The 15,323-nt window shown below is 37.1% G+C and overlaps 8 protein-coding genes across 8 annotated transcripts; 4 read left to right on the top strand and 4 right to left on the bottom strand.

Moving 5' to 3' along the window:
• Window positions 1–279: 279 nt before the first annotated feature.
• On the top strand, window positions 280–3,689 carry EV154DRAFT_559012 (uncharacterized protein; the record flags this gene model as incomplete). Its single annotated transcript, XM_051605521.1, has 4 exons — window positions 280–286; window positions 350–550; window positions 971–1,121; window positions 1,175–3,689. The coding sequence occupies 4 exons, from the start codon at window positions 280–282 to the stop codon at window positions 3,687–3,689; spliced, it is 2,874 nt and encodes a 957-aa protein (XP_051462366.1).
• Window positions 3,690–3,804: 115 nt separating this feature from the next.
• On the bottom strand, window positions 3,805–4,987 carry EV154DRAFT_494312 (coproporphyrinogen III oxidase, aerobic). Its single transcript, XM_051599888.1, has 2 exons — window positions 4,907–4,987; window positions 3,805–4,851 (listed from the first exon to the last, which is right to left on the bottom strand). Exons 1-2 carry the CDS (start codon window positions 4,958–4,960, stop codon window positions 3,880–3,882), a joined length of 1,026 nt encoding a protein of 341 aa, XP_051462365.1. The 5' UTR covers window positions 4,961–4,987; the 3' UTR covers window positions 3,805–3,879.
• A 2,712-nt stretch (window positions 4,988–7,699) lies between these two features.
• On the top strand, window positions 7,700–8,599 carry EV154DRAFT_457188 (40S ribosomal protein S27). The gene is made up of 3 exons (XM_051597391.1): window positions 7,700–7,734; window positions 8,161–8,269; window positions 8,366–8,599. The coding sequence occupies exons 1-3, from the start codon at window positions 7,729–7,731 to the stop codon at window positions 8,503–8,505; spliced, it is 255 nt and encodes an 84-aa protein (XP_051462364.1). The 5' UTR covers window positions 7,700–7,728; the 3' UTR covers window positions 8,506–8,599.
• On the bottom strand, window positions 8,587–9,591 carry EV154DRAFT_494304 (uncharacterized protein). Its single transcript, XM_051599887.1, has 4 exons — window positions 9,310–9,591; window positions 9,185–9,244; window positions 9,007–9,127; window positions 8,587–8,950 (listed from the first exon to the last, which is right to left on the bottom strand). Exons 1-4 carry the CDS (start codon window positions 9,486–9,488, stop codon window positions 8,681–8,683), a joined length of 630 nt encoding a protein of 209 aa, XP_051462363.1. The 5' UTR covers window positions 9,489–9,591; the 3' UTR covers window positions 8,587–8,680.
• On the bottom strand, window positions 9,532–10,738 carry EV154DRAFT_494302 (Alpha/Beta hydrolase protein). Its single transcript, XM_051599886.1, has 5 exons — window positions 10,478–10,738; window positions 10,361–10,415; window positions 10,148–10,303; window positions 9,846–10,088; window positions 9,532–9,778 (listed from the first exon to the last, which is right to left on the bottom strand). The coding sequence occupies exons 1-5, from the start codon at window positions 10,492–10,494 to the stop codon at window positions 9,719–9,721; spliced, it is 531 nt and encodes a 176-aa protein (XP_051462362.1). The 5' UTR covers window positions 10,495–10,738; the 3' UTR covers window positions 9,532–9,718.
• On the bottom strand, window positions 10,430–11,133 carry EV154DRAFT_299716 (uncharacterized protein). Its single transcript, XM_051594853.1, has 3 exons — window positions 10,911–11,133; window positions 10,717–10,857; window positions 10,430–10,656 (listed from the first exon to the last, which is right to left on the bottom strand). Exons 1-3 carry the CDS (start codon window positions 11,040–11,042, stop codon window positions 10,564–10,566), a joined length of 366 nt encoding a protein of 121 aa, XP_051462361.1. The 5' UTR covers window positions 11,043–11,133; the 3' UTR covers window positions 10,430–10,563.
• Window positions 11,134–11,154: 21 nt separating this feature from the next.
• On the top strand, window positions 11,155–11,995 carry EV154DRAFT_494298 (uncharacterized protein). The gene is made up of 2 exons (XM_051599885.1): window positions 11,155–11,754; window positions 11,817–11,995. The coding sequence occupies exons 1-2, from the start codon at window positions 11,475–11,477 to the stop codon at window positions 11,855–11,857; spliced, it is 321 nt and encodes a 106-aa protein (XP_051462360.1). The 5' UTR covers window positions 11,155–11,474; the 3' UTR covers window positions 11,858–11,995.
• EV154DRAFT_494294 (uncharacterized protein) lies at window positions 11,857–13,543 on the top strand. Its single transcript, XM_051599884.1, has 6 exons — window positions 11,857–12,051; window positions 12,117–12,278; window positions 12,336–12,352; window positions 12,418–12,481; window positions 12,538–12,743; window positions 12,796–13,543. The coding sequence occupies exons 1-6, from the start codon at window positions 11,964–11,966 to the stop codon at window positions 13,441–13,443; spliced, it is 1,185 nt and encodes a 394-aa protein (XP_051462359.1). The 5' UTR covers window positions 11,857–11,963; the 3' UTR covers window positions 13,444–13,543.
• Window positions 13,544–15,323: the final 1,780 nt, after the last annotated feature.

Raw genomic sequence — 15,323 nt, 5'->3', positions numbered from 1 at the left:
AAAGAACCAAGGGCCGAGGTACTAGTCAGCTGGCATGATAATTGCATAAGTATACAGTTACGTCGTTTTACTTTAGGATGATGTTGACTTTTGTTAGCCAAGAATACGATTGGCTGGGCAAGCTCGTGATCAACTGGATTTTAAAAAAAAGGTTCACGAAAATCGAATAAAGCAACGTCCGCCAAGTTTGCTTGAAATAAGTTTAAAAGCTCGAAAAAAATAACAGAATTCTTTTCTTCTTTATCTTTTTTAATTTTTAAAAAAACAAAACTAATCAATATGTCTGGTAAGTAAAATGGGATTAAAGAGTCTGGGAGAGCTAGTTACTAATACGTGGGGGGTGTTCTAGCATCTACCTACATCGTTACTTTCAAGGGTGATACTCCCGATGAAGTTATCGAAGAAGAAATCAAGAAGGTTGAGGCCTCCGGTGGAACTATCAACCACAGATACAACGCTGCCATCAAGGGTTTCTCCGTCGAAGTTCCTGATGACTCTGTTAACTCCTTATCTTTCGGAAGCCCCCATATCAACGGTGTCGAAGCCGATGGTGAGGTTACCACTCAAGGAAAGACTCTTCTTCGTGCTTAAATATTCCACACACAAATTTTGTAAATTTTTCTATTGGGACTACCATCCCCAATAATGCTATACCTTTCTTTTTTTCTTCTTTGGTTCCCAGCAACAGGAGAAAAAAATGAAATCAGTGTATGAAATAAAGATATCATTTTAAACTCGTATATCTTTTTACGTATCCATGACGAAATAATGTTTCCCAAAAACTATCTAAATAATAGTCACAGCCATAAAGAAAAAAGAAAAACCCCATCCGAAGAAAAAAAAAAAAGAGTATCCTTTTCATTATTTTACTCTTCCATGTTGCGGTTAGCTCGGCAACGTTCCCGAGCTTTTGTGCAATGTTCTCAGCTGTCTCTTTTTGCTGTAAGACAGAAACAGACACTCACAGCAGCAAGAAAGGTAGTGATTTCCCCTGCTATTTTATCTAGCAAGATAAACAAGGGTGCCGTTGAAATAGTCGATCCCGAGACCATTTTGAATCTTGGTGAAAAATCCTTTCGATTACCAGCCATTCACATTGGCGACTATGTAGAAGCATTCAGGTATGTGTGTTAAGCATTTCCTGTTCGCTTATATATTTACCAATGTTTACTAGGAATGGACAGTATAGCGGCATGGTAGTGGGACAAAAGCGATCAAGTGGTGGACTTCAGCAATTGACTGTATTACTTCGCAATGGAAAGACTTTTGAAGTAAGAAGTGACAGTGTCGCCTTTTGCATGAAAGACTTTGCCAGTTCACAACAAGTATCACAGACAATAACCGAGCCTGTCAATTTGAGGGACGTAGATTCGAATGGACTTTTAAAGACAATTCCGGTGGCATACGGCAGAGCTATACAGCATTATCAACGTACTCTGCATTTAACAAAGGCAACTTCCCATCAACAATTTGAATCCATGTACAAACATTTTATTCAGAAAAAGAATGGATCACCAGTAGCTTTGAATGATTTAGCTTCGTTTGCATTTATGCGTTCTGCTAACGATCCCCCAACTCCTTTACAGCGTCACGTTACCTTTTTATATATGGTATCAGACAATATCCACTATATTCCTACCCGTGATGTGCGAGGATCAGATTCCTGGCTGCTTAGACCAGAGGAAGAGTGCGCCAACATTTCAAGCATCATTAGCTCTATCCGGAACCGGGATGAGTCCTATACGGGGTTTATATCCCGAGCAAAAGCAGTTATCACGTTTTATAATACCCACTCAGACCCAATTCTTGGAACGCTTTCACAAACCGCTCTTGACATATCAAAGAACTTTACTGATGCATTCACGGAATCGGATGCTAAATTTATCAATTTTGTTGCAGATTGGATCGAATCACCCAAGGTCATTTTAGATTCACCTTATGAAGTATTTGTGCCCAACATTTTAAAGGCATTTAAAACTTATGACACTTTGTTCTTTGACCGATCCATAGCCATCCGATTCTTAAAGGAAGTGGGCATGTTCAAACCATGGGATAATACCGGATTAGTTGAAAATGCAGCCGTCGCCGGCGAATTCATTTGGTCCAAAGAAGCCAAACAAAGTGAGAAGAGGATGAACGAATTCACAGCAGCATTTTTAACTGGAAAGAGCCAAGATTTTATGAATGATGACCCTTATCAGTCGATTCGTCATGATTTTGGAAATTTGCGTGTGTACACAATCGATGATCCTTCAGCTAAAGAAATTGATGATGGTGTGTCGATTGAACATGTCCCAGGCGAAGACTCAGCTTGGTTGCATGTACATATCGCAGACCCTACAACCTACATATCTCCCACACATGAATTAACGGATTTGATGCATCGAAAGACCCAAACTCTTTATTTACCAGAACGTCATTTCCCCATGTTACCCGAAGAGCTCTCCTCCCAAAAATTCAGTTTGGGAGCAACCGCACATACAAACAAAGATGGATCCCAATATGCATTGACATTCAGTACCAAATTAGACGGCAAAGGTAACTTGGTAGATTACAAAATTCGACCCAGTCTTGTAAAGAACGTTGTCAAAGTGTATTATGATGATCTGGATAAGTTACTTCAAGACAAAGCACCCAAGCAATTTGATCCACTCGTCGATCTTTCCAAAACATTTTCTCATCCCTCCAGTGGCTCATTTTTAGCCCAAGATAACCATACAATTCAAAGAGAATCAACCGTAAAAGAGGACTGTAAAAAGGATTTACTTGGTATCTTCGAACTGTCAAATCAACATGCAGCCAAACGTAGAAAGAATGGCGCGATTACATTCAGTAAGGCCAGCCCTGTGATTGAACTCTTACCAAGTCCGTTGGATTTACCTCAAATCCAGTTCAGCTCTTCAAGTTACGCGTCCAGTTTACCGGCCATTCGAGTGAGATTAGATAAATCTGGTTACTCTCCTGCACGTCAAATGGTAGCCGAAACAATGATTATGGGCGGTCGCATTGCAAGTAAGTTTTCGCATGAGAACAATATACATATTCCCTTCCGTACACAATCCTGGAATCCTTCCTCTTCTACCGCCGATCTCAAATTACGCGAGGAACTCATGGCCTGTCGTGATCCCGATACTGGTATGGTGAAGATGCAAGATATGGTAAATTATATGTCCATCCTACCTCCTAGTACAGTCACCACCAAACCAGGTTTACCTCATGTCGTGATGGGTATTACGGATGGTTACACACGGGCCACTTCTCCTTTACGTCGGTTCCTGGATGTGGTCGTGCATTGGCAAATTAAGTCACATCTGCTTGGTAAAAAGAAGGCGCCTTTCTCATTACCACGACTGAATGCCTTGGCCAAGGGAATCGAGACGCGTGAGAAACAACTGTCAATTTTGCAACAACAGAGTATACAATTTTGGGTGATTAGTTTGTTGGATCGTATGAGAGCAGATGGGTTCACGGATACAATGGAATGGAACTGTATTGTAAATATGCCTAGTAGAACGGCCTCCACTGATTTAGGTGGGGTAATGGAAATGGCAACAGGTACCTTATTAGAATTGGGTATTCGTGGACGTATCATTAGATTGAATCGGGAGGTTCAAGTAGGAGAAATCGTTAGAGTCCGAGTCTCTAGTTTAGACCCTTTATTGGGTAGAGTTAACTTGGAACTGATTTAAAAATAAAATAAAAAAAAATTGTGTATATTATTAATTAATTTTAAAAAAAAAGGATGGTAAGCATTTGATATATTTTTATTTACATGGTTTGAAAGAGAGAGAGAGAGAGAGAGAGAGAGAGAGAGAGAGAGAGAGAGAGAGAGAGAGAGAGAGAGAGAGAGAGAGAGAGAGAGAGAGAGAGAGAGACATGTTAATTTTTAAGAGATGCCCAATCTTTGGGATTTTTGAGGACTTCTTCCAATGCAGCCTCCCTAGAGCCAGCCTCAGGTTCGTGCATGTATTCCCATCGAGCAGTGAGAGGAAGGGTCATCAAGATGGATTCGACACGGGCACAAGGTGTAGCAAGACCAAATTTGGTGCCACGATCCCAAACCAAATTAAATTCAACATAGCGGCCTCGACGAATTTGCTGCCAACGTTGCATTTCATCTGTATACTCCATATCCTTGCGTCTCTGTAAGATAGGCACGTAGGATGGTAAGAAACGGTTTCCCAATTCTTGTACAAATTCAAAGATCTCTTCAGCAGGTTTAGAATTGAAATCATCATAGAATATACCACCAACACCACGAGCCTCACCACGATGGACGTTTAGAAAGTACTTGTCACAATCCTTCTTCATCTTGGGATAATAAGACTTGTCGAATTTATCACATCCTTCCTTGTACATTGTATGAAACAAGATGGCATCTTCTTCATAGAGATAGACAGGTGTCAAATCGGCCCCACCACCGAACCACCATATATTGGGTGTGCCATCTGGATTCATGACTTCAAAGTAACGATAATTTAAATGGACGGTAGGAGCATGAGGGTTTTTGGCATGCATGACGAGCGAGATGCCTGTCACGAAGAAGGGAACAGTGCCTTCCACATTGATATCTTTACCACGGTCTTCACGCATTTGTCGAACGGCTTCAGGTGAGAGTTCGGAATAGATGACAGAGACGGCGACGCCAGCCTTTTCCATCACATCTCCATCAGACATGACACAGGTGATGCCTTCTCCACCGTATTCAGGTCGCTCCCAAACAGAACGTACAAACTTACCTTTTCCATCCACCTCTTCGATACCTTTACAAATACGATCTTGGAGATCTCGGACGTATCTTTCCATTCTTAAACGCATAGGGGCATCATCTGTAATTGGACCACTGGCACGCTTTGATTGTGTTAGTTCCTTTGTTGCTTTGTTAATTAGAATGTTATATATTTACAAGAGCATTGTCACTTTGGAAAATGGAATATTTTGCAGACAAGGAAGAAGGCATTTCTTTTTTATATACAAGAAGAAAAAATAAGGGGAGGGAACGGGAGAGTGACAGAAAGCTAATTTTTATATCTGGGAAATGGGTTACATTGAAATGTGTGGCGTGATAAAATTTGAATTTCCGCCATACCATTTCAACCCTTGTTCATATGAAAATTATCTCTCTCTTTCCCCCCAACAAAACAAGAAACAATTTTTATAAAAGTAAAACAACGAGCTTTTCTTTTTTTTTCTTATTTTAGCAAACTCTATGTTTGTGCGATTTGAGTCTATTTACATTATACAGGTTAAAGGAGGTGGGGGGGGGGCCAATAAAAAAAGAGCTGCAAAAAATGATTGCATGATGTGTTACACAGTCAAAATGTCATTTTTGAACACCCTTTCAAGCCAAAAAAATGATAGAAATCATTAAAAGAATGATATGGGAACATAAAACTGATGTTTTCCAAAAATTGTAAAAAAGGGCCATTTTGGTAAGGTGTACCCCTTTGCTTTTCTTCAAAAATCAAAAAATCAAAAAAATTACATAAGGAACAATCATTTTTCACTATGCTATTTCTAAGTGAATTTTACGCAGAATTAAACGCTCTATCCAACCATGTAAAATTAAAAGATGGTTCATTATAAACTTTTATGACATGTTGGAAAAAAACTAAAAATCAGTCACTCTTAGGGCATGTATAATGTTTACATATTAGTTAAGCACAAATCTATATTCAAAAGATCGAGAAAAAATTTGGCATGTTTTGTATCAAATACTTGCTTAACAAAAAGACAATATGGAGGGACTTTACTTTGAGTCGAAAAATAAGGATGTCGTTTTATTGACAATCGAAAACCTTTTAGGAGTAATCTGGGTTTGAAAATTAAAAAAGGTGCCCTGCCAATTAAACAATTTGAACTATCTTTCAACATTATGTCCCTTCTTGTCAACCTTGAGCAGCAAGTCCTCTGCATGTATTTTTATGAGGAACATACGGACGAGAATATCAAATAATGCAAAAGAAGGTATCACAGTAGCGTACACAGTAGTAAGACCCCGCGATATGTAGCAAAAATCCACGACATTGAGGTCAATCTGCGCCACCTCATGTTGCGTCTTTTTTACTGCACTTACCACCTCCAGTAGTAAAACTTGTAAGAATACCCCCTTCCCAATGTTGCGCATTTTCCCCTCAATTCGTGTCTTATACTGAAAAACTAGGGCATTGTCCAATTATACTATAATACCTCCCCAAAGGGAACCAGTTGTTCTTTGAAACAACGAATCTTTGGTGATTCCTATAACATACATAAAATACCGAGAACCTCAGCAATTAAACTTAGTTAAAGAAGGCAAAAAAGAAAAAGAAAGAGATTTGAATCAAGTACGTTGAGGACGCTGAAAGAAAATACGACTTTTTGTTTTTTTTAACTTTTAGGGACTGGCGCACAAGTGAAGTTGATCTTAAACGAGGTCTTTTGCATTGATGATCCGAACAACACTAAGGCATATAAACCCAAGCCTATAAGTACCAAGGAGATATTTGACTTTATATAAGCATTTACTCCATCATTCGAACATGGAACGGCACAGGCCTTTGCAAAATGGTGCTCATTAAAAAGAATGGCATGCTCCACCAGCTTCCAAGTAATTCGTTGAGTAATGAACTCAAGAGAAATTAAATGTGTCGCCATTAAGGAAAAAGAAAAGTAAAAGGACAAGGGTTAAGATAATGAGCTTTTTTTTCTTGTCAAGATCAATGGATAGTTGGCTTATGCATACAAGGGGAGCTCCTTTCCCAAGGTACGATAAGCCTATAGGTAATTAGGGCGGTCCTTATGGAAGCTTTAGAAGAAGGAACACAAAATAAGGAGATGTGAGAGAAAAGACTCATAAGTGCTGATGTTAATTCTCTAGTTATTTATCACCTTTGCATTTAGACGTGCCTGGATATTGCTAAAAGTGCAAAATCCTTACATGTTTAGTTTTGATAAAAGGTTTTCAATCTTTGACATATCAGGCTTTTTTTATGATGTCTTGGATATTGTAATTGGAGAGCTACATTTAATTTTTTTTTTTTTCAAAAACAGAATGACAGTAGCCCGTATTCATGCAAACAGGAGTTACAATTTTTTTTTAGATTTGTCAGCCTTTAGGCTAACCTTAGATACAAAAAAGAATGAGTACTGCGGCAGAATAATTGAAAATGTCAGATGAATAAGAAAGCTGAATGCATAGTAAAAATTGAGCCCTTCTCATAAAAAATAAAACGCGTATTCCAAAGGATTACCCCCCCACAGGATGAGACCTTTTATTCATCCAGCTATTACAGACCCTTTTTCATTGCTATCAGTAAATTCCGTTTTTAACAGAAATGGGTTAGCTAGATAATTTTACCCGTGAATCTATAAACCAGTCTAAACATTACGCAAAAACCGCAGTTCACGTTTAAATGCTGCGGGATTCAACGACTGCGCAGATCCCGTTTCTCAAATTATGAGGAAGAAGACAATTGCTTCTTTAAAATACCAATTCATATTAAAGATATGGAACTGTCTTTTTTTTCACACATTTTAAAAAAAAACGATAAATACAACGTACTACATTGTGTGGGAGTTAACCTTGATGGAAAGGGGATCTCCCGGAAGCTAAAAAAAAAAAAAAAAAAGAGTTTGAACGGGGGTTAAAAAAGGAAAGGATTGTGACTGGGACGATGAGAATATCTTTGGACACGGCTAGGTTAACATATAAACCTTCCCTTTTTACCAAGCCTTCGACACAGTAATATGACTGTAAGTGTTTTTTTTTGTAGCAGAAGAATGATAGAAGAAGGTGAAAAATGATTTGTATACACGGATGAATCAGACTGGATTGATGGATGGATGGATGTACAACCCTTTTATTTTTTTTATATGTAAACAACACAGAAGCTTCAACATGAGGAAATGTTTCATTGGATTTTTTTTTGATTCGTAACCGCAGTATTTAGACAAGTCAGTAACCTTTGGTTTATGCACCTAAACCGAGTTCTAGAAGAATAGTAAATTACGCGGACAATAACAACGCTTCACCTTTTTTTACATATATATGCAACTCAATTCAATTCATCAATTAAAACACGAGAATGTCATGTATACAAAATCATGTTCACCAAGCTTCTATTCTTTCTTCATTTAGCTGATTAGGTTTAAGCTTATTAATTTTTCTTTCTAAACCAGTTGGCCGTCGATCTTCTTAACCCTTCCGTTGAACACGAGAAGCGCTCTCACAAGCTCAAGAGACTTGTGCAGTCTCCTAACTCTTTCTTCATGGATGTCAAGTGTCCTGGTAAGTTTCTTTTTTTATATTTAAATATATGTGGTGGTGTCATTGCCACCTTTTTTTGTATACAATGGCTGACATGTTTTTTTTTTTTTGCTGTAGGTTGTTTGAACATCAGCACTGTTTTCAGTCACGCTCAAACCGTTGTCCTTTGTGCTTCTTGCGGTACCGTTTTGTGCCAACCTACTGGTGGTCGTGCCCGTTTGACTGAAGGTTGTTCTTTCCGTAGAAAGGCCAACTAAAGTGTTTACAACATCGGTTTTTCTCAACTTTTTTTTTTTAAAGAAAAAAATAAAAAACCTTAAACTACTTGCAACAAAGGCTTTCAAGTCCAAATATATATATATGTCTATCGTTTATGTAATAAGAGAAAGAGAGCGGCATAATTTAGGGAAAGAAGGGGTGGGGGTGGGGACGTTATTTGGTAAAATCGTAGTAAAACATGAGAGCATCAACGAGTTTATCAGGGCTATTTTTCAATCTACCAGCGTTGGGTACACGACCTACTTGTTCAAAACCTAATTTTTTCCAGATGGCGATGGAAGCGGGGTTATTTTCAAAGACGAGATTGAACATGGACGCCTTATAACCGATGGCAGGCACAAGGACCTTAAATGCTTCGCCCATGACGACGCCAGCACCTAAACCACGATGAGTTTCCATGACAAAAAAACCACCGTTACAGATCTAGAAAGGCGGTTACACACACAACGAAAGATAAGTACGATAAAGGATAGACTTACATGAGAACAACGACCGGGATAATTGGGTTTAATATAAAACATGCCAACTACTTTGTCATTCCAATCGTAAACAGTATCAGGATCAATAATGCTTGTCTTTGACATGACAAAAGCATCCGAGCTATAAACAAAAATTAATTATTTATTCCCACACAAAAAAGTTAGACTATGATTGTACCCAAGAAAATAGTCTCTAAATTGTTGCTCATCTAATAAATTTTCTTGAGGATATGTGGATCTAAAATAGGTTTAGTTCTTTTTCTTTTTGTTTTTTTTTGACAGTTTTTCTGTTTTAAACTTTACCCTCCCTCAATTTCAGCATTGAAACGAGCATGCAAGTAATCAACAAGGGATTTATTACTTCCATCGACCTTTTGAATGTAGGCTTCAGTACCGTCTCGAAGTACTTTATGAATAGGTAAAATCAAGTCCAAGTCAGTGCTTGTTTTGGGTTTAGGGATTTTACCGTAGGCAGTTGACATGGGGACAGATATATATGAATTTAAGAAAGAGAAAATCTTTCTGCCCCTCTCCTTTTATGTGCTGGGCGGGTAAAAAAAAAGAAAAAAGAAAAGGGTAAACAATTACCAACAAGTGACAGATCAAAGAGAAGTGAAAAGGTGTGTGTAACAAAGTGTTATTTTATATATACAATTGCGAGGGAAAGGTGTGTGTGTGTGTTTGGAGGGGGTTGGTGTGTGTATATACATGTTTAATCCAGTTCCCATACATTATCACGTACAAATTCAGCAATGGATTCAAAGAAACCGCTCTATTAAATAAATAAAAAAAGGAGATTAGATAAAAAGAAGAAAAGTAGATCCTGAAATGATCCAAACCTGCATGCATGTATCATTATGAGTTCCATTTTCAAAGTCTCGCCAGACCTTTACGCCGCTTGTTTGAGATATATTGTATAACTTTGCCATATGTCCTGGTGGGACTAACTCATCTTTTGAACTAGATAGGAATAGGATGGGAACATGGTGTACATATTTGATAGTTTTGTAGGATCTCCATGTTTGATGAACTAGATAGACTAAATGTCTTAATGCAGGAAATACGTGTGGCACTAACAAGGGCTGAATGAGAGAGATCAGTCAGCTATTTTACCATTCTAGACACAATATATAATAATTACCACGCTCAAAAAGGTATTTTCGATAATCAATGCGTCAAATTTGTCTTCATTGCGAGAGACCAAGCTAATGGCCACTGATCCTCCTAATGATTGTCCATAGGCTATTAATTTGGTGTGTTTAAGAATCGGGTGTTGTTTAATATATTCCAGCATTGTCTAGAAAAAAAAAAAAATTAATGTTTGTGGTACAAACCCCATTCATTTTTTATTTACCTGCGCGTCAATTTTTAATCCTTTTTCTGTAGGTTTTCCTTCACTGAGTCCATATCTATTAAAAAAAGGTCAGTTGTTTATCTAAGTGAACACGCTAAAGTTCTATATATTCTTTACCCTCGATATGATAACATCACTACATTATAACCCAATTTCTTGAAAAATACTTGTGCGATAGGCAATCGATGACCCTGTGTGAATTATCAGTGATTAATGAAAACTTGTTTCCCCCCCCCCCTATTTATTTTTCCTGAAAAAATAAAAACCCCAAAATTTACCATATTTCCTGTATGTGCCTACTCGATAGAATAAAATAGAATTAGTAAAAAGAGCGAGAGATAAGGGAATAAACATACATGAAAGCAAACGACAGTAGGTGATTGAATAGCAACATCTTCACCACGTTGAATCATGACATAGGATCGAATTTTATATCCATCCTTGGTAACTAATATAACTTCCTTATCCGGTAACCCAAATTGTGAGGGTCTCGCAACCTAGAATATGTGTTTAGTCAACGCCTTCCATTTCTCTCTTCTTTTTCTCATACCACTGATCTCGACCCTGTCGGGAATCCTGAAGCATAAAGTAATTCACACTGGTAAGTATAAAGTAGTAACGATAGTGCAACCGTCACTGCTATTGCAAAATATAGTAGATATAATAAATAGATCAGGTACATGCTCTCTTTTTTTTTTTTTCTTTTTTTCTTCTAGCAAAAAAAAAAAAAAGAAAAAGAAAGGTATATCAAGAGTGGAGAGAGAGAGAGAGGGTTGGGAAGAGACATGGAAAAAAATACAGCCCCCCTTTTCACCCCATGAATCACGTGATAGCCCCATCCGTTTAAGAAGGTGAATGAACTGAATGAATTGAATGGAATTATCTAATTCCTTTTTTATTTATCTTATCAATTCTTTATTCTTATTGTTTGTATCAGATTTTTTTATGGTGATTCATTGTACTGTGGGTAAATATATATATGTGTGTGTGTATGTATGTTTGTCACAAAAAAAAAAAAAAAAAGTGATGGGGGAGAGGGAGTAAGCCTGTGATTGAAAGTAAGGGAATCCAAACAGCGACCCAGCTTTTTTTTTTTTCTTTTATTTATAAAAAAATGTCACAAAGACCCATGAGACAGAATACGGAGAGAAGGACGATGGCAGCACCACCTCCACCTCATTTAAGACAAGGAGGAGATAATATGCAATCTCCATTGAACAGAACTTCAACTATTCCTGTTCAACCCTCTTATCACAGTTTGGATATTGATATTCCCGAACCACCACAAACGGAAGCTGGACGCTGGACTTTTCATTCTCAACGAGAATTCCCGCCTCCTCCTCCATTCGAAAAGAAACTGAAAAGGTATCCTACAGGTGCTGAAACAGGTTGTTGTAAGTTCAGTTCTTTCACATCTCTCTCTTCTTAAAAACTCATTTATCTCTCTTTTTAATAGCTATCCCTATCGACCTTTCTCATCTTCAAGCTCATCGTTAAATATATTTAAAATAAAAAGCATTCTGCATTTCTATTTATTTATTTGTAACAGTCACCCTTTTCTTTTTTCTTTTTTCTTTTTTTTACCTTTCTTTGATAAACAAACATGGAACATGTGTTAATGTGGGATGAGAACAAAGTGACGAAATGGATGACTACAATTGGCTTTTCTTGCTTTGAAAAACAATTTCGAGGTAAACAAAGTTATAACGTCCCCTCCCCAAGTATGCGACTCATCATCTCACTCTAAATACAACAGAACAAGGTATTACAGGTGACGTCCTCGTCAATTTGGACCATGAATCGCTAAGAGATCTCTCTGTATTGACTGTGGGACAACGTATGGACCTCTTGAAGAACATATACCAATTAAAGATTCATTATAGAGTTCCTGTAAACGAATGGGATTATATTCCTCCCAGTAAAGTTGTCCTTCTTTTTTTTTTCAAATGTATATTTATGCTAACCTTCTCTCTAGGTGTTTTATACGAAACTGTAAAAAAAAAAAAAAAAAATAGACACTACATTATCAACAACAGAGTTCACTAACGACATTATAGGACTGGTTAGGACAAAACGGCATGGCCGATTATCGAAAAATTGAAGCCGCCTTTCAGGAACGAGGTAAAGGAAGGAGAAAATGCCTCGGACCCCCAAACTAAAAAAAAAAGAATAAATAGATGCACGCATAAAACGATTGACAGAAGATTTGGGAAGAGTGAATAGCGATATGATGACATTGAAAGATGAGATTGGACAGATATTAAAATCCAGGGACAAACCTAATACAAAAGGATATTATACAAAACATGTGAATTCGCCCACAAAAGTCTCATCACCACTTCATGCCAATGAACATTACATGAATAGAAATGACTCGGAAGAGGTAAAAGCTGATAGGCACGGGTAGACGGTATACTAAATCCCCATGCTTATAGTCTAAACTGACACCGAATGTGGTGATTAATGATGGTGGAGCTATCAAAGTATACGGTGATAAGATATCCAAGGTCGAACACGAACCCGAGTCATCCAAAAATGTCAGATTGTTACTGGACGACCCCACATCCAAAGTAATTTGTTCTGCTCTAAAGAAATACAATGTAGTGAGTGACTGGCAACAATATGCTTTATGGATACAGTATGGATCGCATGATAATTTACAAGAAAGAGCATTGGGCTATGATGAACGACCCTTGAGGATCTCTCAGAAATTAAAAGACGCTAAACAAAACCCGGTGTTTGTGTTGAAACATGTGAAGGATAATAAACCATTTATTCCACCTAATAATTATAGTCACCCACGACCTGCACCACCAAAACCACAACAGATGCCAACTTTTAACAATAATAGTATTACTTCGGGTAAAGTAGGATTTGAAGTGGTGGTTCCCGTCATGTCTTCTTCCATGTCTTCTCCCACCGCTACCTCCTCTACCACTACCACCACTACTGTCACATCAGCTGCCCAATCCTCACCTAAGAGACATATAAAAAAAGCACCCGAGTATAATAACGAACTAGGTTTGGATAGTGCCGTTGTCAATGCTATATTTTCAATTAATGACGGGGCTCAAAACCCGTAGTTTTTCATGCAGTTACCCCACCTTTTAAAAATAGTAAAGGGACAGTCACTTTTTATTTATTTATTTTATCAAATAAATGAATTGACAGTGATGCACCTGTATAAACAAAGACTTGGTTAATATCACTGTTTGGGATGTCTTTTACGTCCATTAGAGATATATAAAAGACTGCTAAAACAAAACAAAAAAGCTTGTTACTGATTCGACTAAATTTGTTGACAGAATGTAACAGCCTAATAGTTGTTTGCTTCCAACACCTATTTTCATAGATTGAATAACTCAAAAGGCAGTTGGTACAATTGTCTAATATAATGAGCATACCCTTTTTATTATTTTCGTCCAAAATATCCATAAGTAGAACAATGCACCTTTTCTCAAACTAATATCGCACAATAAAAAATTAAGTTGTCGTACTTTTCGATTTTATATATGGGGACGACAGTTTACTATATGAAAAACACAATTTAAAACAGCGTGTTAAGCGTTAAAAATAGGACTAAGAAAGAGTGAAAAGTCTGTATTATTGAGTATCTTTTTCATTATAATATAGCATAGTAAAAGTTTCAAATCTAAGGATTTTGCTTTGGACGGATGTGAATAGCCTGTACTTGGGAACACTTAAGCCTAGAACGAAATGACTTTGTTTTCAAAAGAGCTATTTTTAAACATGTGTAGCTTCTAAAATAAAGACTCTCCTCCCCCCCCCCCCCTCATATTGTAAACTACTGCGATGTGAGTTGCTGATTTTTATGTGGATCTAAACGCCATAACTAAAGGTGTATATAATTTAATTAATCCCAAAAGAAAAATGGGCTAATTTTTTCACTGACCTCAACAGGCTTATTCTATTGCTAGTTGGTATCAGCCTAAAAAGAAGTAATATGCACACAAAACAAGTAAGCATATTCTTTTACTTCAAATATTTTTAATTAGGCTTTGCCATCTGTTACAAATCAATTACTTCTGATTTGATAAAAAAATATAAAGTATATAAAAAAAACAATGGTACGATAGGTACGATTATAAGTCCTTGTTACTTTATTTGACTGAAGTTTTAACTATGAAATAATGGGGTCTATTTATACTCTTTTGAAAGCTGACTGTTATTAGAATTGCTAGTCCATAAATTTATCTTGACTGTTGAATTCTACATGAATTCAAGGGTACGCTTGTCGCCGACAGATTGCTTCAATGATTTCTAATAATATTTTCTATCGGCTCTTCCATTGTATTCAATGTGTCAGAGTTCCAAATTTGGACAATTTATATAATTTTGGATTACCGATGATTTTTATTGTATGTGCGTTTAGCACATGTCCTCCCTCTAGATTCAACGTTAGTTGATCGATGATAGGTATGCTTCCTATTTCAGCATTTTTCATAGTATGTCCTCATCCTAGCTACATGATTTTTTTTTTTTTTTTTTTTTTTTTTTGTATGCATATTTTTGTGACTTGTTCCTGTGGGTATATCTATTTACATATTTTTTTTTTTTTTTAAAAATTTATCTATCTCGATTGCTACGTCTTTTCTTAGCGGGAAGTTCTTTATGTATTGTCTCCTTATTAGATCTTGTATTTCTTTTGTTATCAGTTATAATCTTTGTATGCTTTTCTTGTCGTTTGCTAACTTTCTCTGAGCGTTGAACTAACTCATTCTTTCTTTCTTGTTCTAGTCTTTCAAGCTCACGTACTTTTACCCAATATTTGCGGATCGTGTCTGGCGATGAGAATGCTGATGCTTGTAACCATGAGTTCTCTCGCTCTCCGTAACCTTTCCACTTTACTAAATATTCGCGATTGCCTTCTTTGTCTTCTCTGTGATCACGAATCTCGTCAACTTCGAATAACTCGTCTTCTATTCCTGACTCGTCAATATTT

Source organism: Mucor mucedo (genome assembly GCF_025094135.1).
Source record: "Mucor mucedo strain NRRL 3635 chromosome Unknown EV154scaffold_8, whole genome shotgun sequence".
Lineage (NCBI taxonomy): Eukaryota > Fungi > Mucoromycota > Mucoromycetes > Mucorales > Mucoraceae > Mucor > Mucor mucedo.
Note: the sequence above shows the minus strand (reverse complement) of the source record. Positions and strands in the feature narration are given on the sequence as shown.

What these genes read in the sequence shown, in the direction of transcription:
- EV154DRAFT_494312 (XM_051599888.1), bottom strand. Translation starts at nt 4,960, where the DNA reads ATGCCTTCTTCCTTGTCTGCAAAATATTCCATTTTCCAAAGTGACAAT. An exon ending in TCCAAAGTGACAATGCTCTT is followed by an intron (nt 4,852 to 4,906) that starts GTAAATATATAA and finishes ACACAATCAAAG; the next exon opens with CGTGCCAGTGGTCCAATTAC.
- EV154DRAFT_299716 (XM_051594853.1), bottom strand. Translation starts at nt 11,042, where the DNA reads ATGTACCTGATCTATTTATTATATCTACTATATTTTGCAATAGCAGTG. An exon ending in CGACAGGGTCGAGATCAGTG is followed by an intron (nt 10,858 to 10,910) that starts GTATGAGAAAAA and finishes CACATATTCTAG; the next exon opens with GTTGCGAGACCCTCACAATT. An exon ending in CTACTGTCGTTTGCTTTCAT is followed by an intron (nt 10,657 to 10,716) that starts GTATGTTTATTC and finishes TCTATCGAGTAG; the next exon opens with GCACATACAGGAAATATGGT.
- EV154DRAFT_494302 (XM_051599886.1), bottom strand. An exon ending in GATTAAAAATTGACGCGCAG is followed by an intron (nt 10,304 to 10,360) that starts GTAAATAAAAAA and finishes TTTTTTTTCTAG; the next exon opens with ACAATGCTGGAATATATTAA. An exon ending in ATAATGATACATGCATGCAG is followed by an intron (nt 9,779 to 9,845) that starts GTTTGGATCATT and finishes TTTATTTAATAG; the next exon opens with AGCGGTTTCTTTGAATCCAT.
- EV154DRAFT_494298 (XM_051599885.1), top strand. Translation starts at nt 11,475, where the DNA reads ATGTCACAAAGACCCATGAGACAGAATACGGAGAGAAGGACGATGGCA. An exon ending in AGGTGCTGAAACAGGTTGTT is followed by an intron (nt 11,755 to 11,816) that starts GTAAGTTCAGTT and finishes TCTTTTTAATAG; the next exon opens with CTATCCCTATCGACCTTTCT.
- EV154DRAFT_494304 (XM_051599887.1), bottom strand. Translation starts at nt 9,488, where the DNA reads ATGTCAACTGCCTACGGTAAAATCCCTAAACCCAAAACAAGCACTGAC. An exon ending in AATGCTGAAATTGAGGGAGG is followed by an intron (nt 9,245 to 9,309) that starts GTAAAGTTTAAA and finishes AACCTATTTTAG; the next exon opens with ATCCACATATCCTCAAGAAA. An exon ending in ATCCCGGTCGTTGTTCTCAT is followed by an intron (nt 8,951 to 9,006) that starts GTAAGTCTATCC and finishes CCGCCTTTCTAG; the next exon opens with ATCTGTAACGGTGGTTTTTT.
- EV154DRAFT_457188 (XM_051597391.1), top strand. An exon ending in CATGGATGTCAAGTGTCCTG is followed by an intron (nt 8,270 to 8,365) that starts GTAAGTTTCTTT and finishes TTTTTGCTGTAG; the next exon opens with GTTGTTTGAACATCAGCACT.
- EV154DRAFT_494294 (XM_051599884.1), top strand. Translation starts at nt 11,964, where the DNA reads ATGGAACATGTGTTAATGTGGGATGAGAACAAAGTGACGAAATGGATG. An exon ending in AGCCGCCTTTCAGGAACGAG is followed by an intron (nt 12,482 to 12,537) that starts GTAAAGGAAGGA and finishes AAGAATAAATAG; the next exon opens with ATGCACGCATAAAACGATTG. An exon ending in ATAGAAATGACTCGGAAGAG is followed by an intron (nt 12,744 to 12,795) that starts GTAAAAGCTGAT and finishes CCATGCTTATAG; the next exon opens with TCTAAACTGACACCGAATGT.